Source organism: Nymphaea colorata, chromosome 7, assembly GCF_008831285.2.
Source record: "Nymphaea colorata isolate Beijing-Zhang1983 chromosome 7, ASM883128v2, whole genome shotgun sequence".
Taxonomy (NCBI): Eukaryota; Viridiplantae; Streptophyta; class Magnoliopsida; order Nymphaeales; family Nymphaeaceae; genus Nymphaea; species Nymphaea colorata.
The window spans coordinates 22159974-22187848 of record NC_045144.1 but is presented as its reverse complement, the minus strand read 5'-3'; the positions used below and the strand labels follow the sequence as shown (position 1 = coordinate 22187848).

Below are 27875 nucleotides of genomic sequence, written 5' to 3'. Positions count from 1 at the left end.
TTTAGAGAAGCCTTCATTTAGAACCAATTTTTTGCACCTAATACTTGGTTGGGTTTAATGTTCTGAAGTTCATGGGCCATATCTGTACTGGAAAAGCTCACAAATTTACCAACCCGTGGACCTCCCAAGTTAATGGGTATCCTGCAACTGTCACTATTTAACCTAAACCAACAGGGGTGACAAGTATACACCTAGCTTTTGGAAAATTCGTGGCCGAGACCTGATTAGTTTCCGAACTTGGCGGGGACAGTATGAGTGCCGAGAGGAAGCGTTTGGGCTTACCCCAATCCTCCTCCTGTTATTACTGTTACAGATCAACTGCGATGATCAGCTGCTTCGCCTCCTTCTTCTTTCTCTTCTTCTCCTTCTTTATCATCAACTTCTTCTTCTTCTTCTTCTTCTGCTTCTTTCTCTTCTTCTCCTTCTTTATCATCAGCTTCTTCTTCTTCTTCTTCTTCTTCTTCTTCTTGTCCCTTAGAAGGATCCTCGCCAAGATTAAGAGCAGAAGTAGGAGATGGGGGTGGAATCGAAGCTAAATCCGGAACAGGAACAAGAACAGAAGCAGGTGGTGGCGTTGAGCCTGAAGGAGGAAGTTGGCCTGGTGGGGAAGCAGGACCAGAATCCGAAGATGAGGGTGCAACAGCAGGAATTGGAGCAGGAGTATGGCTTTGGCTGCTTTGAGCATCGGTCTCATGTATAGAGATGACAGTTTCAAATGCACCAACAAGTGCTCTCACCTTGCTCCTTCTAGCATTCACCAGCTTGCTCGCTGTCTCCTCAATCACCTGATTGTACGCCACCGCACCATCCTTTTCTTGGCCACCTCCTTGGTCATTGTCTTTATCGGCGGCTCTCCCCCTCCTGAATTCCAGCTTCCTTGGTGTGTTCACGTCTTCCTCCGCCTTGCGTGATAGGACAGTTCCTTTGCGGAATTCCAACTTCCTTGGTGTGTTCACGTCGTCCTCGACCTTCGGAGATACAGTATTTCCTCTTCTGAATTCCAACTTCCTTGGCGTGTTCACGTCGTCCTCGACCTTGAGAGATACAGTATTTCCTCTTTTGAATTCCAACTTCCTTGGCGTGTTCACGTCGTCCTCGACCTTGGGAGACAAAATATTTCCTCTTCTGAATTCCAACTTCCTTGGTTTGTTCGCGCCATCTTCAGTAGTGGGAGATAGGACGCTTGCTCGGCAGAGTTCTTGCCCTTCTCTTGCATTTGGAGTGCCATTGTTTAGCGTGCTTGGTTCAGCTACTCTTTCACCATCTTCTGTTTCCTTTGCCCTTTCTTGCTTTCTATCAAAACTATCTGTCGGATCATTGCAAGAATCACCTTCTGCGTCTGCTTCTGCCTGTTCCCGATTCCCTTCGTCTTCTTCTGCCTCCTCATTTTTCTGTAAACAACCGGAATCATGATCGCCATTGATAGCAGAGGCATCAGCATCGAAACCTTTCTTCGTCTGAACCACAGGATCTAAGATCTTGCCCTTGTCATGTGATTCTTCATTGTCACCGTTTTCCAGTTTAAACTCTGTGTTAGAATCCGGGCTTTTAGGGGAAAAAGTTTCTGTCCCTGCCTGTTGCTCCTTCGAGAATGCTGCCATCTTCAAGTCCGTGGGATCATTTGAGTCATCGCTGGCGATGTTGACGGTGGCAGCTGCAGCTGTCTGCGTCAGTTGATCAGAAGAAACGTGGAGCGAATCTGAAGCCACAGAATTCTTCAAATTCTTACCAACATGTGTGCCTCGGGGTTCCTGGATTATCATGGTTTTCTCTTCTACTTTGTCCTCTCCACCGCTCGTTGGAGCAGCATCTCTGTTCCCCTTGCCTACTGCCTTGCGGGGATCAGAAGTGACACCGCCTTTAATTTTCTTTGTGGCCGCCGACTTGGTGGCAGCGGCGGTAGTGGTGGGGGAAGACCTTTCATGTGGTTTCAAAATCTTGGTGGATGCAGACCGACTGAAAACAGCGGTTTTAGAGAAAGGAACGTTTGAGGCCTTGCTAGATCCTTCCTTGGGGCTGGTACTCGTGGAATAGGACTTTCTGCGCATGGAAGTCGACTTGGATGAAGAAGGAGATGGAGATGGAGATGGCGATTTCGGGTGTGCAGGATTCCTTGTTGCTTTGGCAGGAACCTGCGTGTCGGTGGCGCCTCTGCCATGGCATGAACTAATGGTGGGTCTTAGGTAGTGAGGAAGATGTTTCCCAGTTGTTGCTCCTCTATCTGGGGAGCTTCCTGCAACACTTGAGAGCGATGGCCTGGGATTGCTCTTGGACTTTTGTGCAGGTCTACTGAAGGCATCAGAAGAAGAAGATGGTGCACCTCCTTTTCTCCCTGTCTCCACGTCCTTCGTCCTTGCAGCCATGGATGCCTGATTCTATGGTTGGCTGTCGTTATTGTTTTCTAGCAAGAAAACTATTGAGGCCAAAATGCAGAGAGGGAAAGCGAAGAGGAGACCTCTCAACATTGCTTTCTTCTCGGCGCCTTTGTTTTTGTAGGCCTGCCAGAACGGAAAAAACGGTCAATTTCCATATATGCTGCAACTTGAAACGGACTCAAGGCATCTCCAAATGAGTGGTTCTAGTTATCTCGAAAAGCGAGGTTCCCCTCCCCACCCCTCCCTCTCTCTCTCTCTCTCTCTCTCTCTCTCTCTCTCTATAGATGACAAACAAGGGTGGTAGATGACGGTAAGGGGAAGTAGAACAAGGTTTATGTTGAAGACTATCTTCAGAAACCAAAAGAACTGACTAAATTTGGTGAACAGTGACTCCATATGAAGAATTATTTTTGTGGACGGCTGGATTTATGATATCTGGACCACATAAAAGTGTGTAACGCTTACAAGTTGAGAAAAGCTTTCAGAAATTATAATCCCTCCCCGATGTTAAAAATTGACATCAGTTACAGTAGAACTATAAAAGTTCGATGTACCTGCATTATTTCATACAGACGGGTTTGGAATTCAAACATTTTATTTCATGATCGATCTTGAACATATATATGTATATATATGAAGATTTAGAAGAAGGTTTGAGTTTGTATGGCCCTTGATTCCAACTTTTTCTTGGGCGTTTCAATAAGTAAATTGCTATGGTGCCAATAAATAACGACATCAATTACCTAATTAGGTCTATTGGATATTAGCGCCATTGAAGCATCTGTTCCACTAAAATGATCCATACGTCTGCTCCTAATGTTTAAGGTTGATGCCCTCATTAATAGTTAGCTACATGTCACAATGATGGTTTGTATGATTGCGGAAGCACTAAATATGTAAATTATGTATAAAATTTTGCAAAGCTTCACTTAAGGGAAGGAGCTAAACACTCACAAAGGAAAGCAACAACAAAAAATGTAATGCATTTCATACATCATCAATCGTGTTAAGGTAATTGTCATGGATGACTGCAAGTTATTCCTTTTGCTTCAGCATACTTTGGAGTAGAGGATAGTCAAGGACGTGCACATGGATACGAAACATATGTAAATAGATTGTTTTAGATAATGTGAATTTAAGTTGAACGAACAGAAATAATGTAAAGAATTGGATTTAAACAATGTCATTTTTAAGATATCTAATCAATAAAAAAATTTATAATTTGTTCTAATGTCTTGGTCCTCTCTCTCTCTCTTTTTCTCACTCACTCTCTCTCTCTCTACATTTTCCTTTCGTTTAATATGTAAAATGACCAATTACTATTGAGAATTTATATGAGCCTCCAACGGTCATGTCTGTCAGGAGTTCTTATAATTCCCAACGGTTATACTTGGTTGGGGATCATAAGAATCCCCAACGGTCATGGTCGTTGGGAATTATAAGAATTTCCAACTGCTGTGGTAGTTGGGAAAGCTTAAAGTTTAACGATTTTAGCTATTGGGAATGCAAGTTTAATTGCCAACGGTTGTAAACCGTTGGCAAAAACTATGACAGATGCCGATGGCTTGAGCCATGGGCAATTAAATTGCCCACAAGAGTTTTCGCAACGGTCAGGAGCCATTGCGAGTTGAATTCCCAACGGCTAGAAGTGTCTATTGCCAACGTTAAGGCCGTTGGCAATTCACTACAATGTTGTAGTGACATGCAAAGATTAGGCAGCATTATTTACTTCAGTAGTTATGTGCATATCTATCATCTGCAACGCCATCGCTTATTAAGTTTTCTATTGGTTCCTTATGGTGAGTTTTGGGTTGATGGTTCCATGTGTAGCCTCTAGCATCTGCAATGTCATTGCTTATTAGGCTTTTATCTAGGTCTTCAGAGCAAGCTTTGGGTTGTCAGCTCCGGACCAATGGGTCCTTAGACACCACTTATAGAACACCCATTGATCTTACTTACTTGCTCCCAATAGGCCATGAATAATCAAAGTTCTAATTGCCCCTTCAGTAGAGCATATACATTTCAGCTTGCACCCACACTCCACTACTAAAATAGAACTAAGGGACTTGAAACAATTAAACTTGCTCTATCATTGTTTCTACTTATTTTATTTTTATATACCCATGCATGATCACACAAATAATTCATTTACATTTAAACACTCACATGCAATGATCTTGTTGAAATCTATGTATAAATAATCACTTATTTATACAAGTTTTTTACTTTTTGAGTAGACCTTCAAATTCTTAAAATATGTTAAACTTACAACATGTATTCTATATAAAGCTAAAAAATTAATTTTTTATCACCTAGTTTTAGGAAATTGATGAATAAATACATGGAATTTATTTTTTAAGGGTATGCCTAACATAACAACAAATTTATGTTTGGAAAGGAAAAGATGGGAAGCAAAGAACAGTATAACCTGATCATGCTGAGGAAGCACTTTTGAAATCTTCATGTGTTCCTTCACGATCATGATGGATGTAACATACACAATTTTTTGCTGATAATAAAAATGACACTCTCCATCATCTCATCCTGCCCACAATGAACCTAGTCCTTTAGCTGATCCTGGACCTACACAGTCTAATCACATGATCACTAGGTCCATGGATGGGAATCTTAAGTATCGCCTCTTCAAAGTTCAATGTCTAGACTCTTGTAACCATGATGATCAAAAGCCTTTTGAATCCATTAGTTATGACTAAGCTAAGTCTTTCTTTGAGTGGTGTGGTGCTATGAAAAAGATAATGAATGCTCTCATTAAAAATTGCAATTGGACTATTTTTCCACATGATCAGGTTTTCAATGTTGTTGGATACAATTGGATTTACAAGATTAAACAAAATGTTGATTACACTATTTCTAGATTCAATTATAGGTATTGTAAACTTGGACGAGTTTGCACGAGTGACTGGGAGCAAAATTCAAAAGCATTGTCAGTGTGAATACATTTGACACAAGAATTAATGTCTGTATCTCAAGAATAAAAGATTTGATGATACAAATGCCTTTAGATCTATTTTCAACAAATAGTCCCAAGGTACTTGTGAGAAATCATCAACAAGAACCACATCATAATGAAACTTAAACCAATAAAAAGCCCAACTAAGCCCCATACATCGACATGGGACACAACATAAGAAGGTAGATGAAGAAACACATGACGAAGCTTGGACATAGAAGGATGTCCAAGCCTAAGATGCCACTGTAAGAAACTGGTACTTGACTACAAGGATGATGGTGCGACTCCATCTGGTTGAGATAGATAGTAGACTCCGTCCTACTCATGGCTTCCACCAATTGTCTTTCCAGTCGATAAGTCCTGAAATACATAGAACTAGGGTAAAAAACAACTTGGCAATTCAACTACTTAATAAGCTGGCTCACATATAATAGATTTGTCGACAACTCTGAGGCATGAATAACACGTGGGATACATAGAGAAGAAAACAAATGAACATCCCGATGTCCAAGGTAAGGGACAGTCTTCCATCTGCTTGTCTAACTTGGCGCGGAGCATAATATGGCTGGAAGGAAGAAAACACATGAATTTTTTCACGAAAATGTTGGGAGGCACCTGAATCAATTATCCATATGCTACTTGAATCCTGAGAGGTCATACATGTAGAGTAGGTTGTGTCAAGAATATCTATGGAGGCAGAGGCAATATTAAATCTTGAGCTAGAACCTATTCATATTTTGAGCCACTGAGCCTCAGAGTAAATGCATGAGGAAGCTATATTATCATCCAACATGGGTGTGGCCGGAGTAAATACAGTAGGAGAAGCAACCTAGGCTACAAGTTTTGTGGGAGCAGCAGTAAAGGTCTTGCCTAGGGTGAAAGATTAATGATAAGGAGGATGCTCATTTTTGTTCCAACGCTTGTCCTCTAAATGAACCAATCTTCTATAGAATGTGCATTGCAGTTTCCCATGACTACCATTTGCTTAACCACCACCTATCCCATGTGAATTAGGAGATCCATGGCTACACCCTCCATAAGCAGACAAGACAGAAGCGATGGAACCATTAGGTGGATGAGTTAAAGTAAGAGCCAACTAACTAAGTATTATAGGCTTCTGCTAAATCAGGGATTTCAGCCCTTGTGATCATTTACGTTTTTGCTACACCATGTTCAGGAGACAAGGCAAACAAGATTCGAGCAACCATGGTCCTTTCAAGATGAGCTTTCTAACATGCATCGCAAAATGGTCATATGATATGTAGCCTTTCATATGCAACTTGCACAAATGCAAAATATTGAGCCAAGTTTTGGTTCTCCTACTGAAGAAGAAGAATCTCTTGTTCTATTTGTAATATCATGCTAACATTCTTCTCCTGAGAATAAGTGCTGCGCAGATGCTCCCACATATGGTTAACGGACTTCTAATAGCATAATACACTAGTGATTTTTGGCTAAATACCATTAATCATCCATGACATAACAATGCTATTATCTTTAGTCCATGTAGCATACTTTTCAATCTTTTCTTTGGGTTCATCCTCCTCTATAATGTGCCTTTTTGATGTCCACCACTGACATCATGAAGGTCTAATACCAAACTTCATAGTTAGTTCCATCTCGCTTGATATAAGTGCCATATGAGAAGGGATTTGAAAAGAGCTTGCATTTAGCCTCTAGATCAGATTTGCTAGAGTTGTTTACAAATTTTCACCAATACTTTTGTCCACAAAATATTTATCCATCACTACTAGGAATGTTTTATCAGTAGTTCGATAGAAAATTGAGGGGTTATGGGTAATATTTGGTCATGTTTATGAAGGAAAAGAAATTGATTCATGTTGAAGAGTTAAGATTACATGCTTTGAAATGTTTATAGAATTGCAAAGTAAGCAAACATGAAGGCAATTTTATACACTGGTTTGTAGCCTTGAAAACAAGGACATTGATTTCTAAAACTTTATAAAATATATTTACACAACTGAACAATAGATGCATTAAGTGTGTTAGGTTCTTCTATATAAAAATAATGGCTATGCAATTTTTTTCATAAAGGCTAATTGTCAAACCTTTTATGATTAGTTTCTAAAAGCATATTAATATTTTCAACAGAATATGTAAATCAAAGTAACAAAACATGCTATGTTCAACAGAATATGTAAATCAAAGTAACAAAACATGCTCTTGGTAACGGCTCCTACCTTTTCCAATATCCTTGTGGCTATTGATGATAAGTTTATTCACAACAACATGCTTTGCTAGCATTGCTAAAAGCTTCTGGCAAGGGCATGAGCTGTTAACAATAATAACATTGCAGCTTCATTTTCATTAATGGCAACAAGAGGAATCATTGTTAGCAACAATTCTTCCCATTGCCAATGAGATGAGCCATTTCCCATCCCAACTATCTGTGTTGCGTGCATCTTGCTATGTGCTTGTGTATTTGTATATGTTACAGCCGTTAGCTGTATCATTTCAAGTCCATATATGTGTATACATTTGTAGTGAAAATGGTTGACTCTAGCTTTTTGAAGTCACCCAGCCATCTTATATATATGTATATATATATATACATATACTCTATGTGCTTGTGTATTTGTATATGTTACAGCCGTTTAGCTGTACCATTTCAAGTCCATATATTTTGTCCATATATATATATATATATATATATATATATATATATATATATATAGGGAAAATTGAATGGTGACTCTAGCTTTTTGAAGTCACCCAGCCATCTTATCATGGCCATCAGATCCAACATGGTTGATGACTAGGAGAAAAAAGGTGATGACATCTTAATTATTTTTGTCATCCTAACTTAATTTAGGTATTTTTCTCATCGTTTTTCTCTCAACCATACATCTGCTTGAGATGGACAATCCTGGTTAGATGGCTGGGTGACTTTGGATAGCTAGATTTATCATTCATTCACTATATATATATATGTGTGTGTGTGTGTCTATATATATATATATATAGAGAGAGAGAGAGAGAGAGACCTAGATTTTTAAAATGAAATATGAAAAGAGATAGAGAAATAATGGCAAACAACATCTTGGCTTGACTTTGATCTTCAACTATAGATTGGAAAATTGTGGGTTTTGTTCCCAAACCCCTTTCAGAAAACAAGGTATGTGTTTTGGGAGTGTTTATTGAAGTTGCTGATTTTTTTGCTTTTGCTGGTTGATTGGCTACGGTGGGGGTAGAGGAATTACTTATTTTTTGAGTGGAAAGGAGCTTGGATCATTAGAATTTGATAGTGCACGGGACCAATTCAGACATGAAAACTCTAAGGCAGTCGCTATTGTGAACTTTAATGATCTAAATGAAGAAATTGGGAACTTTATTTGAGCTGATTTTGCAATGTGAGTATGTTGTGATCCTTTAATGCCCTCTTTATTATTTTTGTCTAGTTACAGATTTCTACTTGAGCTAGGCATATGAAATGATGATTAATGTGCTTCTATACGGCGAGTTATAAGTAGAGGAAGCTGCTATGGCTGCATTTGAGGAAAGTAATCTAGGAATAAGTTTGGACATTGGTATCAAACAAGTTGGATCGTGATTGCAATGTTTGAATGCATTGGAGGATCAAAGCTTAGAAGTAAGTTTTGGGCTATCAGACATGTCAAATAGGTGAAAATTTTGTCGGTCCTCATTTTGGCATGCCTCTAGTTGCACTATATGTGATTAACCATTTGTAGTGCATGTCTTCTTTATTGATCACTAGGTGGGCTACCTCCCCTTTTATCGCATTATGATTTATTTATGTAAAAAGCTCCAAAGAAAAAGAAGAAAAACTAGTTGTTTTTTTCCCAATCTATGCAAATTTTTGGTTGAAAGGTCAACAAAATGTTGGATGGAATATATCAACTGATCAATTAGTCATATCATCATCTTTCTTTTCCAGTTGATTGATGGCTGTTAAAATAGAAGCTTGTTAATGTGAAACACTTCATATATACTCGACTTGATTTTTGCATACATGTTGGACATTAAAGGGTCTCAAAATATGCTTTGCCTTGGGAAGGTAACCACCAAGTAAACTTGATTTGAGTTTAGGCAATTCATGCTTTATGTTCAGTTGTGTCAAGAAAATGGTATAAGGCACCTTTTCTTTTGAGAAAAAAAAAAGCATTTGATTATGATGAATTAGTAAATCACGTTAAAGTAGCAAACATGCTATTTTGAAGCAATTTTAAGAAGCTTGCTTTCCTATATTCTTTGAGATGACAAACATCTTTCAATATTGAAATACACCTCCAAGGATGACCCCTAAGTGGTGAGCGACCCTTCGTGCTTGCCTCTAGGTTTGCAGATGACAACAAGAGAAGAAATAGACAAAATATGAAATGAGTAGGAAAATAAGTGCAACTCAAATGGTTAGCCTTTGCAAAGGATATAACGAACAATAATAATGTATCAAGTTGATAACTGAAACATCACATGAAGCCACACTAATAAGAACAACGAGGCTGCTCTCCTTTTAAAGAAACATTTACAATATCATCTTTATACATATTCTTTGTTCACGCTTCTTTGGCAACCTTGACAATGTTTATCGAGAAGATACTAATTGCTAAAAGGCTTTTAAACTGTAACTCTTGTTTGCGTCCACTGTCCTACTCTCTCAAATTTGTGTATTAACCTAGTTTTTTGTGTAGAAACCATTTTATCAAGGTCAAGTCCATCTGGGAAGCAAAATAGAAGCATGCATGACCACACCTTCAGCAACAAAGCCTTCTAGGGAAATATTGGCAAAAATGTCTTCTAACAACAAAACATTCTGAATAAAGACAATGATTAGGACGAGATGCCAACATACACAAGGCATTGATGGTTGACTAGCATGAAGACATTTAAGCTTCGTTATCTAGTTTCATTTTACAAAATTATGAGGGAAGCTGATGCAGCCCATCAATTGAGAAGATAAACCACTAAATATAAAAGAAGAAAAATACCTCCAAAATCATAGGTTCAAAGGAGCCCATAAATTGAGCAAACAAAAAAAGTTGAAGAGAGTGTAGATGAAACCAAATGAGTCATGTAATGACCACATAATATGAAATATAGACAGCTGAATATCCTAAAAAAGCTCATTGGCAGTGGATTCAGTTTGGCAACAACACAAGCAGTAACTAATTTGAGGATCAATGAAAAAAAATATATATCAACATTACGTAAATGGCTACCTGATTAAAATCATTTGAATTATGGAACATGAAACGTTTGTGGACCAATAAAGGATGATGAGGAAACAAAAATTGAAGTGAGCATGTAGTGAAGTGAAGCCAAGATGCTAGTACAAGGCACTTAGAGATACTGAATATAAACATGGATAGTGAATTAGAATAAAGTTTATATTCAGTTTAATAAATAAAATGAAATGGGTTTTATGATTTTAACAGTATATGTAGTGATCTTGGAGTTGATCACAAAGGCAAACTATAGACAGTATGCTTAGATTAATCCCATTTGCTGTCATTTCAGCACTTCTTGATCCCAAGTCCATTAGGATAAACATGAAGTAAGTGAGGATGAAGGTGACTTGCACCCACTGAGAGCCTAATGGCTTTGCTTACATATCAAAACAGTTAAATTATTTTATACAGCAAATACATTAAAAAATGAGAAAACAAAATGACAAAACCAAAATCTTCAACTACTAATAAACATATACAGACAAGTTCTAGCATAGAAAACAAGTCACCATTAATGACAAGGGGAATATTCAAGTTTCTATGACCAATCAATAATTAATTAGTTGCAGTTTTTTTTTCCTCTACCTTTACTAACATGAAGACGCTCAATCAATCTCTTCTTTGAGCAACAACATCACAAGGGAACTAGACAACACTAGTGTGTCATTGATTTTAATCCTATCTCTTCTAAATTTTGTTAAATATTTATTTGAGGATTTTATATCTGCCTATTTTCCACATAGGCATATCATTGTTGGATTTCACCCTCAACAATAGACAAAAAGATTATCAGTCAAGGAATCTCCCTCTCAAATTTCAGAAATAAAACTTGAAGAAGCTAGCGGAAGGTTGAACTTGAGATTTTGTTGAATAAATCAGCCCCTCTAAAAGAAGAATGGGGCTGCCAGCAGCAACCCTCTTGAGAGAAAGGAATTAACTGGGGCTTTCTAATAGTCTGTCAACAGGAGCTTGGGGCTCTTTGGTAGCTCCAATCTAAATGATATACTGGGGCTGTTGGAGAGCAGCTCTTCATTGAGAGAGTGAGAGAGAGAGAGAGAGAAAGAGAGAGAGATAATAATAATGAAAAGGGCAAAAAGGCACAGAACATACCACTTTACAATATCAGCTCCAAAAAGGTTCCAAACTTCTTCACTTAGCTCAACAAAGTGGACAAAAGGCGACAGTCCCAGAGTTATCATTTTTGAATTGATCTCACACACTACCAAATTCTAACATTAATCCAAGTTCCTCTTCTACTCAAAGAATAAGTAAATCTCCTAACCCGCCTTATCCAATGGCCAGCATAAACAAAAAATCAGCAACTTCAACAAGCACTCCCAAAACCTATGTCTCGTTTTATGACAGGGGTTTTGGGAACAAAAGGGACAAAATATAGATCTCTAGTTCAAGATCAGTAACAAGCTTAGATGCCGTTTGCCGTCATCAAACGGCTCACTGCTGATTCCTTAAGGAAACAAACATGGAAAGATATATATTCGGCCATGAACCAATTTCAAAGAGATATAGCAACATAGAGAGAAAGCGAGAGGGAGAGAGAGGGAGAGAAAGAGAGGTGGTCTCTTGGAAACAAGAGATCCCTCATCAATGCCTTAAAAGGAGATAAGGGGCTGCCAAAGATCAGCATACAAAGAGAGAGAGAGAGCATGAGGGAGAGAGATATAGACACAGAGGCAAGGAGACAAATAAGGCATACTTCTATTCTTGTTGCCATAATCATAGTTTTCTTGCTCGCCCATGGTCACCAACGACAGTGGGAATTGTCAATTGAGAGGGTAACAAGAGGGAGGGCTAGGGCAAAAGAGTCAGATTGCACGAGGGAGGTGAGCAAGAAGAAGGAGAGCGTGTGAAGAAGGGGAAATGAGATGAGAATAGGGATTCCTTTCTCTCTTTAGGTTTCACTTAAAATCTATGCCATTCAACAAAGAAACGATCAGATTGTGTATATGTTGAATATTACATACATAAAGAACTTTAGCATTCACCACACCCTTCTATTGAGTACAAAACTTTGATGTCTTATGAAAAATTAATTTTGGTAGAGAACATAGGTAGTGATTATCACACCCGAACCATTTTGACCCTAAAATAACTTTTTTTTTTTGTTAAAACATAAACGTTGAGGTGCGACGACACAACAATTCAAAAGAAAATGAACCATGCAATTCAAAACAATGGGGCAAACTTTTCATTATATAATCAATTTTGTTCATACAAAATTATTCCACATTTCTCAATAACACATATGACAAACATGCCCCCAAAACCATGACATGATGCCTTGACCCAAAATAAGACGCGCCGACACTACAATTGGCCTAAAACCTCTCTAGTAGGATGTGAGTTCAACCATCTGATCAATCTGCTGCCCCGGGTCCGCCAAGACTTGAAAAATAAAAACAACAGAAGGCTTAGCCTTCGCAGTATGGCAACAAGCCAGATAAATCTCTAATCCTCTAAGATAAGGACTCATATATTAAGTAATCACAATTATAAAAGCAAATCACCATCATGTCGTGATAGGCCATAGTCACATGACTTGACAAGAAGACCCCTCATATATACCACGACATATAAAGGCCACTTAATGGCCCTGATAACACATAGTCACATGCATCTCATGCATAAACATATCATTCTCATTCACTTAATTCATATTCTTTTCATTTACATTAAATTTTGGGAATTGACGGTTCTTGTGGGTGCAAACATAGGCACGCGCACACCGGGGGTGGCATACAGCCGGGAGACAACCCCCGTGGTGGCCCGACACGATATAGATCTATTCACGCTGCAGCGGAAGAACACTCGTCCATAGATGTGTGTTTCCAAGGAGAGATACTCAGCTTTGCCTAGAACACCCAATTTGGGAAGGCGGGAGCCCAACGCTCCAAGAACATCACACAAAAATACTCTGGGGCCTTGTACCTCCTACGCTCCGAACAGGCAAGACCAGTGGCAAAGGTGTGACAACTCCCAAACACGGTGCCACAACCCACTGACCTCTCATCTCTTATTCTTTCTTACTTTTCATTATGAAAGCACATTCACAAATGACCAGATAGCTCATGAGATTGGTTCACTTCACGAGTACACCAATACCTTCAATTGCCTCTACACGAGGGTTACACACATAGTTAACAGTCTTAGCTAGCCGTCGTAATAATACATGTATAATTACCCTTCAATTTCATTCAATTATATTATTGCCCATGACAATGCATATACAACTTACCACAACATTCACATTAAACAAATATATCAATCATATCTTTCAAAACTTAACCAAACCACGAAGAGTAGTCTCGATCCGTGATTGGCTCGTAGCTATCCTATGCAGTTATCATTTTAGGATGCTTTCTAAAACACATTCGGGGCCAATTGGCTCGTAGTTGTCCTATGCAGTTATCATTTTAGGATGCTTTCTAATGCACATTCAGGGTCAAGGAGATACTTGACTCGATACCCCACCTCAAATGTCCTAAGCTGTTATCATTTCTAGCATGCAAATACAATTGCGTAGTGATTTTTAAAACAAAACTAATCACATAAACATTCAAATTTCATGCATGCATTCATTCAATCACATTATACTCATAAGATCACATGATCCTGGAAACATACATTCAAAAATTAGCCCCAGACAGAGATTTGCCTGGAATGCCACAATACCTGTCGCGCGTCCACAAAATACCCAAAACGTCTCGAGCTTCAAATTTGGTCGCTCAAGGTCTACTGGATGTGTTTGGTGTACCTGCAAACACAATCAAGCGATAAGTTTTCTACTTGCTTTGCTTTACAATTTATACAAATATGAAACATAATCATTGAGACATGTTATCGCCTCAAGAGGGTGTCGACGGGTAGTGTCGACCCACAAAACCCTCCAATAAGCCACTTCCCAACTCCTTGAAGTTGTCACCAAACGTCTAAACTCAAAGTTTCGATCAATCTATCACTAACACGTTTCTCACTTGCTTTCTTTAGTTAAAGCGTCTTTCCAATAATTACACCCAAGTTACATGCTCTTTCTCAACCAATAACGCAATACGCCCATTGACTAGCATGCACCACGTGCTCACTAAAACGATTCTAAATCTTCTCAACCACATCAAATCTCTACCATGTTTCCAAATAGCTTCAAAAATCAACACATCATGCTAAAGAGATAGATATACACGTGGATTCTCGTCATTCTCAAAATAATCATCAACTTTCCCCAAAATAGCAACATCGCTAGCATGTATTCTAAATCATCAAATCTTAAATCTAGCATGCTCAATCAATAAATTATACATGCTCCAACAACAAATATTCGACCATTTAGGCTCGATTAAGCCTTGCTCACCCCAATCTTAGAGTCAAAACTGTTGTAATGTTCTTGGCAGCCACCTCAAGTGTTCGATCAAGTGCCAATGACAATGATTGCTTGCTGTGGTCGACAACAACACAACCTAATTGCTGGTAAAAGGGGGAAGACAGACTTCCCTAGATGAAATCCAACGAAATGGCAATCAATATGATGAGAATCAATGAAAAAGAGGTTTAAGAGAGGGGTCCATCGTTAGGAGAGGCCCACAGTAGTTGTGTGGGAGGCTCAAGACGAGTGAAAGAGGGCATGAGAGGATGGGAGTGGGAGAGAGACAACGCACGTGAGGGAGACATTGGGAGAGGGGAAACCAAGGGTTCGGGTGAGGGAGAAAGGTCTGGCATAAGAGAGAAAGAGAGAGCATAGAGAGTGTTCGGTTGAGGGAGAGGGCTTGAGTAGAGAGAGCATGGGCAAGGAGAGAGTGAGAGAGAGCATGAGAGTAGCAAGGGAGAGAGAGCAGGTGCGAGAGAAAGAGGGCGTGGGTAGACGGACAGACAGACAAAGAGCGGGACAGGGAGGAGAAAGAAGAAGGAAGAGGCAGAGAGAGGTCAAGACGGCTTACCGGAGCTCCACCGCCGCCGGCCTAAACATCGCCGCTGCTACACCCTCCGCCTCCTATTTTCTTGTGTGCTGCAGTCATATTAGAAGAGGAGATGAAGAGGGAAACGAGGGAGAAGAAGGAAAGACAAGGGAGAAGAGGCGTTGGGCTCCCCATCACGCGTGGAGCTCGGGTCCAGGTCCGGACCTGATCCGACCCGACCCACCAAAACGCAACGTTATAGTGATTGTGTATATGTTGAATATTACATACATATCATTTATTCATACTTGAGTTGAGTTTAATAGTTATGTTTCTTGCAACCACATTTAGTAGTTTCATGTTCTCTCTTCTCATCTCCTCTTTGTTTTTTGAAGCCCTGCCTCTTGCAAGCAATTTATTTATAACACAAAATTTCACATCTCTTTTTCAAGTGACCTATACATTGTATTAAAGCCACTTAGTGTTGCATATATGTTATAAAAATCTACCTTGATCTTGTCACTACCAAACTCCATTCCAACATAGTATGCCAATTCCTTGTCAATATTCAGACTTAGATTTGTTTCCTCAGCAAAAGGTCCAATATGTGTACCTTCTGTGATATCTTCAACCACATTAGTCTCTTTCTCTTCATTTATGTGCATTGCTTTGTCCACATTTATATCTTTGTCTATATTAATCTCATCATCCACATTAATCTCACCATCCATATGTGTCTAAACATCCACTTTAATATCTTCATCGATATTCACTTCTCCATCCATATTAATCTCCTCATCAACATTTGGTAAAGCTACATCCTCACTTGCCCTTGATAACATGCCAGATTCCACACTTCAAAATCAGTAGAGTTGCAATAATGGGATATAGTTGATGATCTTCTTGCAACCACACATAAACAATATAAGCTTTGGCATGAAACATAAGACCACAAAGGTTCTACACAATGAATGAAAGAACTTGTAATTATGAAGAGCACATGACATATATAATTCTGACTCAAATGCAACACAATCTTAAAACAACAAATTGGTTTCCGCATGTTGACGTTGGTTTTTAACAGCCAAATCTAATGGGCAAGGAGATCATTAAACATTAATTATATGCTAATTGTGGATTGCATGGCCATTTCCACATGAGAAGCATTCAATAGCTATCAAAGTACAATTCTCTAACTATCTATAATGTATAGGCAAGAAGAGAGAGAGAGAGAGAGGTCCCAAAATCCCAGTCAACAATCATTTTAAAGATGAAAATTTCAATGCCAAAATAAGAAAAAATGTATCATTTAATCCTATCAAAAGCTCTTCTAAACAGTACAACTGTATTGTACACGTCTACTAGAAGCATTTTAATCCTACCGGTGGTAGATTTTTCTTTTGTCAAAGGTAGTAAAATTTCATATGAAATTGTGCCAAGGTTGTTTCATCAAAAGAAAAGAATAATGATATCATTTAACTACAGAAGTGAAAAGAGGAAAATGGGTCCAATTCCTTTGTAATTTACTCAAGCAACAACCCACTTAATGCTTGGTAATTACAACCACATTTTACCATATGTAATGCATTATTGACAATAATATACCCAATTTTGTGCATGTATAGATGCTTTTATTCAAATACATAACATGTTTTAACAAGCCTACATGAGATAGGCCAAGTAGATAAATAAGTACATGCATTAACAAAAGATTATTATTTTCAAAGACACATAAGCAATTAAGACACTAAGTGAGATGTCCCCAATAATAGCACAATTAAGAAACTAAGTGAGATGTCCCCAATAATAGCATGTCGGTTATGAGTTGGACCTCCTTGAGTATATTGCAAATATTTATAGGTCTTTGAGTTCCAACTGAGATCCATAGAGAAAAGCCAACATGAATCCCTACCAAGGAAAATGTTGTTTGCAAAGTGAACCATCTTAAATAATGGCTACTTGTAGAACCTAGTGTGCATGGTTTAGAAAAAGTTTCAAAAGGGTGCAAAAAGGTCAACTTTTGCTTGGTCTACCAATTTGATTGTGACAATTCATCAATGTAAATCATGCTTTGGATTGAAAATACAAAACATGCCTTACCTGCATTGAGGGAAAATTTGGGATGAGCTTGTTTGGCAGATACCAATCGGGTGACAAACTCCTGCAACATATGGCAATGATTTGTCATAGGGAGAGGGAGTGAGTGGCAGAGTGTAAGAGAAGACAATGAGAAAGTGACATGCATTGTCTGTACCTATCTTTAGGGATAAATCAGCCTCAATGGTCAGCTATCGCCACGTTCGGCAGCTACTAGAGGGCAACAGTCGACAATTGACTATCACCCTCTAGCAGTTGTCAGACAACTGAGAATGAGATTTTGTTCTTTCACGATAGACCTACTCCTAGCTACTGAAAGGGGAAAGGTGAAAGGGTTACTGAAGGCCGGCCGAATGGGAAAGAGCAAGCAAGGCAAAGAACATGTGCCAAAACCAACTGCTCATTGGATGGCATCTCACCGACTACCATACTTGCTTGTCTAGAAGGTGCTGGGGATGTCTGAGGAAGTGTAAGAGAAGAGGGGAGAGAGAGATTAGAGGGGTTGAGTGGAAGTGGTGCTCTGTCGAGTGGGCCCTTCTCACACTTTTTTTAAAAGTGTGGTTACCTGATCTATCATACTAGATACGACTTTTAGAGCACATTTGCTATATGGAACATGATATTCTATGAACATGTTGTCTTGGAAAAGGATGATGCTCACCAAACACTACATGAAAACCGTGGATGACAATGTGATTTTGTCCTTGGAGAATGCAAAAAAGTGCATCCTAGCCTATAACACCCCTGCCCTTGGAATACGATGGCGAACTCCTTTTTTTGAAAACCGTATGTACTTGAATCCAACCGATTGCTCGATAGTCGCCATCTCCTTGTTTCTTACTCAAACTCTTTCATCACAGGTAACCATATCTCTCTCTCTCTCTCTCAATATCTTTGCCTCTACTCGATTATTGTTCACTGCCACTGCTTTAAAGAATTAGTTGGTGTTTGGTGGCATGTGTAGTTCAAAAAGAAGGAGGATGGAGGCTTGCTTGACCTTATATCTTGCAGACATTATTCTAGTGAGATAGAATCAAGGACCACCCACCACCAGTACATTTGCTAAATCTGAGCCATTTCCCCTCTTGTTGAGGCATCAACTAGTCATCTCAGGCCGTTCTCAGCTTATCAATGCCAATACCACAAACTACCTCCTGAAGATTAACCATGGACTCTGAATCCAACCATTATCTGTCACTTCTATTCAATGTTTTTCTTCAAATCGTCTCACCTTTTAGAGTTCTTAATTTTGTAAGTTTAGGATTCTGTCACCACTTCTCATATTGGTTGTTTTCTTCTCCAATGATCCCAAGAGGTGCTGGCCCTATTTGCAATGCCTACACCCTCTTCTCATGTGAACTTCGGTTTTGTTGCATATGTCTCAACGATGCATGCTTTGCCCAATAGTGGTAAACTAGAATGGCCATACAAACTGTTTGATGAAAGTTTTTAATGACAATGAGATGTTGTGTCTTGGAACATTACGATCAGCCGTTACTTCCGCTTCAATTGATTTGACAAGGTTTTGTGAAGCTTTACAGCCATGGAAGAAAATGGAGTGAATAAGAATGCAGACAATGTGATTTGAAGTCAACATAGTATGGGAACGATTGGGGGATTTAAGGACAGGAAGGAGGGTATATGACTATATGGACAGAAATGGGGATAAAGAAGCATCATCTTATTGAAAAATTTTGACTGAATTTTGCTAACTCACAAGTAAATCAGTCATTTTTCAAAAAGAAAAAGAAAAGGTAATAATCATTGCATCATTTTGGTGTGGGCCGAGCAGTGTGTAAATTTGGAACTATGAACTTGGGCATTTATTTGTAGAGGTAACCAAGAGTGTTCACGAAAAGCCTCTTAGCTATTGTAAAAGCTATATTGGCGCAGCAAAAGGAGGAGCCAAATGAGAAGTACACATGCAAGTATGCAAAGAGAGAGTATAACAAGAAATAACATAGTTTGTAGGATTAGCTGGAGATATACAAGCAAAAAAGACAGCTTGATAATATTGATGTCAATGACAAAAAGCAAAACTACATGTGTGTTGAGAGCGAGTGAGATAAGGATAGTGAGAGAGATGAAAACTCACACTCAACATGTTGATTATATACTTCAAACAACGGCCAGTCAAATTGAGCATATTGTCCTTAAAGTCAGCAACCAAACGACAAACACTATTATGCCTTGTTTTCTTGGACTAGAACTTCTTTTCCTTGAGACACTTGTTCCTGGGCATTTGTTATAGGAACACATGTTCTAGATGCAACATGATATCTTAGGGGCCATATGAGCCCATTATATATATATATATATATATATATATATATATATATATATATATATATATATATATCATATTGTCCCTAACGTATCTGACGAATGTTGTGATCAACAACATTCATTGCTTTTGTTTCAAACTTCCAAAAAAAATTGTCAAAATGTGGGGGAAGGGTTTTGTCCGCCCCTCCCCCCTCTCTCTCTCCTGCTTCTCCCTTTGTTCCCTTCCTTTCCCTCACCCACTTAGTGTCCTTCCTGTTGACCTTACCTGCATGCTTATCAGAAAGCGAGTGCACTGTTGATGAACACTAGCACCACCTGAACTTCTGATGGTTTTGAAAATTAAAAAAGCCAATCGAAAGATTAAGGGAAAAAACATGATGTTGTTGTGATGCAAAATTTTGTAATCTTGAATTCCCTGACTGTTCATATGAGTTGAAGAAATCAAATATTAACTCGCCTCTATATTCTCATTGCAGGAATCTATGAGAGATAAGACTCGACTCGTCAGTATGAAATATGATTGTTCTTGCCACCATTAATAGGGGTAATCTAATCAAGGACTAGATTCAGTATTTAAGGTCCCAAAATGCGATTATCATTAAACCTAAATGCAAATGAGTGTCCTAAATTTGAAAATGGAAGAGTTATAGAATGCCAAGTGGATCATTAGAATTTGGAAAGCATGAAAGTAATTCATAATCTATATCATCAGAGATCCATGCAAGAGCTAATCCCTAGATGTAATATGAATGTATGCAAAACCAGATTCAATGCATAATTGAGATCTGGATTATAAATTTAGGACATGGCCCTAGGGAGATCTTGATTTAAAATTCAAATATGGATTTATTGGTTAAAGATGATCCAAATATTCAATAACTAATCTAGATATAGGGTTTAGGGTAGTCCTAAAGTGGGGTTTAATTTCAAATTTTATCTAAGAGTTGGTTGAAAGATATAAATCCAATTCATAAGTGACTTTTGAGTCAAAATTCATAATCTAAATCCAATAAGAAATCCAATGTTCCAATTTTAGAGTTTATGGAGCCAGGGCTCTGGACTTAAAATCTAGAACAAGGGTTTTAAATCTTGGTACAATTTATATGAGATCTAAATCCAAAGTTGATATTGTGAATCCAATTATCATAATAATTTGACTTATTTGATCCTTAAAATCCAAATCACATAAACTATATCAGACTCCAATTCAATGTTGCACCTAATCTCAAATTCTAGATCTAAATCCAATTTACTTGGATATGGATTCAATTCTTATAAGGCCTACACCTATAGCCTAACTGGGATTAAGGTTTAAGCTAACTAGGGTTTTATCTTGAGTTAGGTTTAGGTACATGGTTGTGGACTCAATTTCAAGTCTTGGTTGAGATATAGATAGAAGACCAGTGTTTCAAGTAGGTTGGACACTAAAGATTGGAACAAGTCTAGCCTTTTAGAAAACTAAGTTTGAAATAGGATGATTTGAAAATGTGCATTGGAAAATTATGATTCAGGAAACAGTATTTTCATATAATCAACTTAGGTCAAGAGTACACATAGGATGTTGCTGCAATGTATATAGCTGATAATCCTAACTTAATTGATATGAAGCCTAATTCTATGTGTGCTTCTCAAAATAGATGAATGAACACAAAAAAACATATTAATGAAAATAAAGCAAAACAAAGAAAATGTACATGCATGAATGACATGATATTTTGAAGTGACATGGACTCCATGTTTAAATTATAGTTTTTTCACTTGATAAATCAAGCTTCAATGAGAAGGTTATTTTGTCGTGAGCTTATTTAAAACCTTAAATTTACTTATTAAAGTGCAACTGCAATGCACAGTTAATGATGTGTGAATGAAATTAACCAAACAAACATGTTCTATCTCATAAAGTGATTATACACATTATTAAACATGTTAATTTGGGGTTTTACCACAAAGAAAATAGAAATCAGTTTAAGCTTTGGATGTTAATGTGATAAGGTTTACTTGTGATGTTACATTGTTGCTTTCTACTCTCTACTTAATATTTCTTGAGGTTTTCTGTGTTTAAGCTCTTTTGGTTCTGAGCTTGGTGTTGATTTGTTTGTGAATAAAGAAAATATTATTCTTTTTTTTTATTTATAAATTTCTCTTTTCTCTCCTAACTAGGTCCCCTTGAACTAAGAACTTCATGCCCCTCCACCTCAATGGCACCCTGGATGACATGCTCAAGGAACCAGGGTGGTTTGGATCCTTCAGATCTCTTCTATCCCCTACTTACACATAGCTAAGAATGTAAAACTCAGTTCAAACTCAAGCCAGTCCAAGATTTTAATGAAATCAACAAGTGATCAAGTTTTACATCTAGCGTCTCTTAATCTGTCTCAAATGATCGAGAGACATATGAAGACCTTTCTTTCATCATCATCTTCACTCTCTTGGAAGAACACATATGCCCACCTACAAAATGATTATTCTTTTCATAATGATAAATATTTCTTATTGAACCTTATAATATATATATATTTTTTAGTAGAGAATAGGTTCTTCAAATCACATATAGTTTATCACTGGATCTACAATATTATTATCAAATAAATTGCATATCTTTGAATGTAAATATAAGTTCCAGCTGGATATATTTGGGTACACTTGGAGCCACAATTAATTTGATGAACAAAAAATAGCTATGTAATACCAACGCAGTCCAAGTTTGAAATTTTACTTTCTTTTTGTTATTTATGATTAAATGTTACCCTTGTAATTTTTCCTTTGCATTAGCCATATTTAGGTAAGGGTTATGTTATTTGTCTTTTGTATTAGCCATAGTTGAATTGAAATGTCTCACCTTTATCAAAAGGAACTACTGTATTGATTCAACCCTTACAAGCACATATCAGTTGTGGCTTTGTTTTGTATTAATAAGCTTTTATGTTTTTTTATTGTGAAGGCCTCAAAGAGATGTGTCTTATAATATGTGGAGGTGTTTTATATGTTTCTCATTGCTCGGAATAGTGAGATATAATATTTTCATCTTGTATCCCTCTTTCAAACCTGATGTTTTTTTGTCTTTTGTTTTTGGAGAAATGTGATGTGACACTTTCAACAGACAATGGAAAGCTCCTCTGGTTACCAAAGTTGTCAATGTAAATGAGGATTGTCAGCAATCATTAACACATTAAGGAACGTTTGAAATACAGGGAGGTTGTTTTATAGATGTCAGAACTATGTGTGTATTGGTACACCAAATTGTTATTTTTTATTGCATCAAAGTTGGATTGTAACCTTTTGTAAGGAACGATGAAACTTCCTCCTTTCTTTCAATAGTGTTGCAATGAAAATGGTTCTCATTTGTCAAAGAAAGAGAATGTGCAGTTTTTTATCAACCAATTAAAAGAGGCACAAGAAGACATAATATGCTTAAATGAGCAATTTGCAAACTTACATGGCCATGTAAGTGCACTTAATGTCACACATGTATGGAAAATAAATGAATGTATAAGATATGAAGACATAATTGAAGCCATAAAATATATGAATATTAATGTCTATGTAAACAAACATGATACTATTTATTATGGCCAATGAAAGGGATACGAAGGCTGTACCTATCTCATGGTGAGTTTTTATGTATCTAGGGTATTATTTGTATGTCATAAGCCTTCATGGATTAACAAAAGTGAGGAAGATGAGATGAGGGAAAAAATTCTTATGTAATTTTCTTGTATTGCTTATATTCTTCATAATCAATTTCATATTGCTTAGGTGCTTAACATTTGATTGGTTGTGCTTTCGTTATTATGGTTTACTCAAAAGCTCCAAAATATATGGAAGCTTGTATAAGTTGTTATTTTGAAGCAGATTCTCCTACATCCTTTTATCAATTGCTAAATATAATTTGCTGAATTGAACATGTGGCACAATACCACAAGATATTAATCGACAGCTACTTGCTAAAAGATCATAGGAGTTTGTGTTCTCAATGACTTAATGGGACTGTGTTATAAACATTTGATCTGATCTATCTTGCACAAATTATAAATTAATGACACTTTCTTGCTTACATTATGACCCGAGTTTGGCAATATAAAAACCTTAAATAAAGTTGAAACATGTGATATTAGAGGAGGTAGGCTTCAACTACTGGAAGTTTGAGAATAGTGCAAATGGGTCATTAGTAGCCCTCACCGCCAAGAATATATTTGTGCAATAGTTCATAAAAACCAGGTGGAGAAAAGTAAATGAACACTTTTTAAGTCTTTTAGTTGAACCCAAAACCCAATCGCAAGTGCTAAGAATAGTGAAACTAGTAACATCAATCAACGTTGGTCACCCACTACAAATGAGCATCCTTTAAAAGACAAACAAGTACACTTTGAATGGCATAACCAGGGTGTTAAAACCTAAAATCTAAATCAACACACTGTAAATTGTTTTTCACCTAAGTGTATCATGCCCATGTTGACCACAAGTCTGACACTTTCTAGGCAATTTGCTTTGTTTAATGCCTAATGGAATTTGCTTTGAACTTCCTTTGGCACAAGCTCATCCAGGTTGTGAGCAAATGAACTTGCTCATCTTCTGCCTATGTGCATCACTGCACTATCATTTGTAAATTTTCATCATTTTACTCTGCTACATCAACATTTGCAACTAACTTAACTTTTAAATTTTGAAGTTCTTCTGCCAATTGTTCAAACCTTTCTACTGCATGTTCGATACATTTGGAACTTGATAATGTTTCCTCTATGCATGACTTTTGCATTTAAATGAATGATATTCTTGCTTATCAGTAAGAAAATCATGTTGAAAATGTTGAAAGACTTTGTATTGTACCTTTATTCGCATGTCTAGTCCATCTTTTGAGTATATAGGTGGGTGGTAGTTCGTATATTCCTTCTACATGAAATATTGCAAACATATAACAAAACAAAGCTCTTATAGATTTTCATAACTTGCATTGTCAACTTGACAAATGTTGGCTTCTCTAATCATATGAATTATGTACTCTTTACTAATTGTGGGTGCTTCATGGCTTCTTATCACTTATTTAATAGTATATGCTTTCACTTGATCATCAACTTGGGTAAGCTAAACTAGTGCATATCATAACCAACATCAGTTCTAGAATGAAGTACTTTTTTTATATCTCTGGAGTAAAAGTAACTTGTAAATGTCCTTCAGTTGGATGAGGTGTTCTAATCGGTTTAGTTTCATTCTTCAATTTGAGATATATATCTTTATGGTTTCTTCATATTTTATGACAAACTCATTTACATTTATATTTTCATTGACCCAGCTTTTAAAATAGTTGTTCATGCTTTCACTTCATTGGGGTGTGGACATTTCAGCCATGAACATGTCACTAGAGTATACTTTGGCCCACGTTTCTCTTTCTTTTCAAAAGTTTGTGGCTCTATCAATGGTTTGTAACTCAAGAAATAAACTTGTCATTCCATTCTAGCTTTCTTTAAATTTTTCTTCCATCTCTACTTGAAAGCCATGCATCTGACATATGTTTAAACTTACTATTTCATTGATGCATGGTACCAAATATATTGGCACTTTTGTAAATATGTGCCAATAGTAATACCTATGAACTATATTTGGAAATACTTTCTTTACTACAGGACTCCTAGCAAGTTCTTGATCAGTAAAATTGAAAGTAGATGTTGACAACTAATTGTCTGTATCCCTCTTCAAATAGCCACTTGGGATGTTTCTTTCTTCTCATCAACTACCAATGCAAAACAAAAAATGATACTTTGACCAAGGTGATTTACACCTATAAATGAAGCTGGCTCTATCAATGGTTTGTAACTCAAGAAATAAACTTATCATTCCATTCTAGCTTTCTTTAAATTTTTCTTCCATCTCTGCTTGAAAGCCATGCATCCGACATATGTTTAAACTTACTATTTCATTGATGCATGGTACCAAATATATTGGCACTTTTGTAAATATGTGCCAATAGTAATACCTATGAACTATATTTGGAAATACTTTCTTTACTGCAGGACTCCTAGCAAGTTCTTGATCAGTAAAATTGAAACTAGATGTTGACAACTAATTGTCTGTATCCCTCTTCAAATAGCCACTTGGGATGTTTCTTTCTTCTCATCAAATACCAATGCAAAACAAAAAATGATACTTTGAACAAGGTGATTTACACCTATAAATGAAGCAAATGGCAAACGATATTTGTTCTTCTTATATGTGGAATCAAAAGAAACCACATCTCCAAAATATATCTTTACAAGCAATTGCATATGCCAAAAAGCAGTTTCTTACTTGCCCTATCTTATCTACTTGAATCATATAATATAAATTTAGATCTTCAGTTGTCATTTTCTTAAAATAATTGAACATAGCCTAATAGTCTTTACCATAGTAGCTGTTGGTAACTTTTCAAAAGTGTCTATATAGTTACTGTTTACTAAATGCCACATGTTGCATTCCTCCTACCTACTTACAGACACATTCATAACTTGCAATGACATCAATTCAAATCCTGAAAGGGTATTTACAACATTCTTTTAAGAGAATTTGATCTTCTTTATTGTCTTATGGAAGTTCATTCTTTTCACAAAATTTCATCATCAACGGTCATAATCACATGTTCTACATTATCCTTAACATTGGTTGTACTTGTGCTTGCAAACATATTTAGGTTTCTTGTCACATTTGAACCTATAGAGTTGCAACACAGATCCATATTCATAAACCTCCACCAAACAAACAAATGGTACCACACCAGAAACACTACGTCTAACTGGATGCCACCAAGCTCAAGCTGGTTTGGACCATTGGAACAAAAAAAGTATCATATATGAGAGAGTTCAAAAGCTGTAAGAAAAAAATTATCACATAGGGATGTGGCAAGAAAGCTTAAGCAACAGAACGACAATATGAAGTATAATATGGCATATGACTCACATTATACAAAATTATTCCTTTGTAAGCAACTGTATAAAGTTTTGACTGGCACATGAGAACAACAAACAAATCAATTCAGTTAAAAGATTCCCCAAATATGACAAATTGTCACAAAAAAAAATTAGAAAATGAAAGAAAACAAATAGTGGTGTCATTAATTAGAAAAGGATATTTCATTTGAGTTTCACAATATAACATCAACATGCCTTAATTCACTATTTTAAGTCAGGTTTGGTTGCTTTTCTTACCAAATTTGTGGGCATTTCTATATAGTGGTATCCACTGGTCATGATCTTAAATCACAGAAAAAAAATGGAAGTAAAACTCAAAGGGCTAACCTCCCCTCATTAACTAGAAAAGAGAAATTTTAAAACAAAACTAACAATATTTCATTCATTCACAACCAAATTAAACACCAAGCTCAGAATCAAGAGAGCTTGAACATGAAAAACTCAAGAAATATTAAGTAGACAAGAAAGTTTGACGAGTATCTATTGCAGGAAACAAATAAGCAACCATATCAGTATTAGCATCCAAAACTTAACTTGATTCTCTGAACCTAAACAAAATCAATACTATCTTTATATTTAAACTCGAAAACCTTGTAAAATAGCTTAACACATGGGAAGAAGATAAACACTTGACCAACAATATAGGAGAAACAGAAGACACAGGGCTGGTGCTCACCGATCATGTGTTCATCCTCCGGTGGGTAAGCTTAGTGGGGAGGGCACCGAAAGGGTGAGGGAAATGAAGGGGGGAAGGGGAAAAGTGGGAGAGGAGGAGTAGAGAGTGAGGAAAGTGGGGGAAGGGTGCGCACCACTTTTTTCCCCTTGATCTTTCAGCTCTTTTTTTTTTTAAAAAATGTTCAGAGCCATCGGAAATTCAAGTGGTGCTGTTGCTCACCTATAAGACACTCGTTTACAAGTAGCGTGCATGTGAATTTGGTGGGGAGGGCAGTGAGCAGGTGAGGGGAAACAAAGGGGAGAGGGAGTAGCGTGAGAGAGGGAGAGAGAAAATTTCGGGACAAGGGTGGCACAAACCCCTCCTCCCACCTTTCGACAGTTTGCCTTTTTTTTTTTCTTTTTTTTTTTAAGTTTTGAGA

General features: G+C 37.2%; 1 protein-coding gene across 5 annotated transcripts; it reads right to left on the bottom strand.

Annotated features, from left to right (window-relative positions):
• LOC116258073 (uncharacterized) lies at positions 1-27875 on the bottom strand. 5 transcript variants are annotated; one of them, XM_031635161.2, is made up of 5 exons: positions 27458-27874; positions 17715-17869; positions 17561-17621; positions 14244-14325; positions 1-2498 (listed from the first exon to the last, which is right to left on the bottom strand). In XM_031635161.2, the coding sequence occupies exon 5, from the start codon at positions 2361-2363 to the stop codon at positions 315-317; it is 2049 nt and encodes a 682-aa protein (XP_031491021.1). In that variant the 5' UTR covers positions 2364-2498; positions 14244-14325; positions 17561-17621; positions 17715-17869; positions 27458-27874; the 3' UTR covers positions 1-314. The 5 variants fall into 5 exon arrangements, with proteins under 5 accessions (XP_031491021.1, XP_049934899.1, XP_031491022.1 ...); XM_050078942.1 differs by lacking the exons at positions 17561-17621; positions 17715-17869 and having other exon boundaries at positions 1-1034; positions 1101-2498; positions 27458-27875; XM_031635162.2 differs by lacking the exon at positions 17715-17869.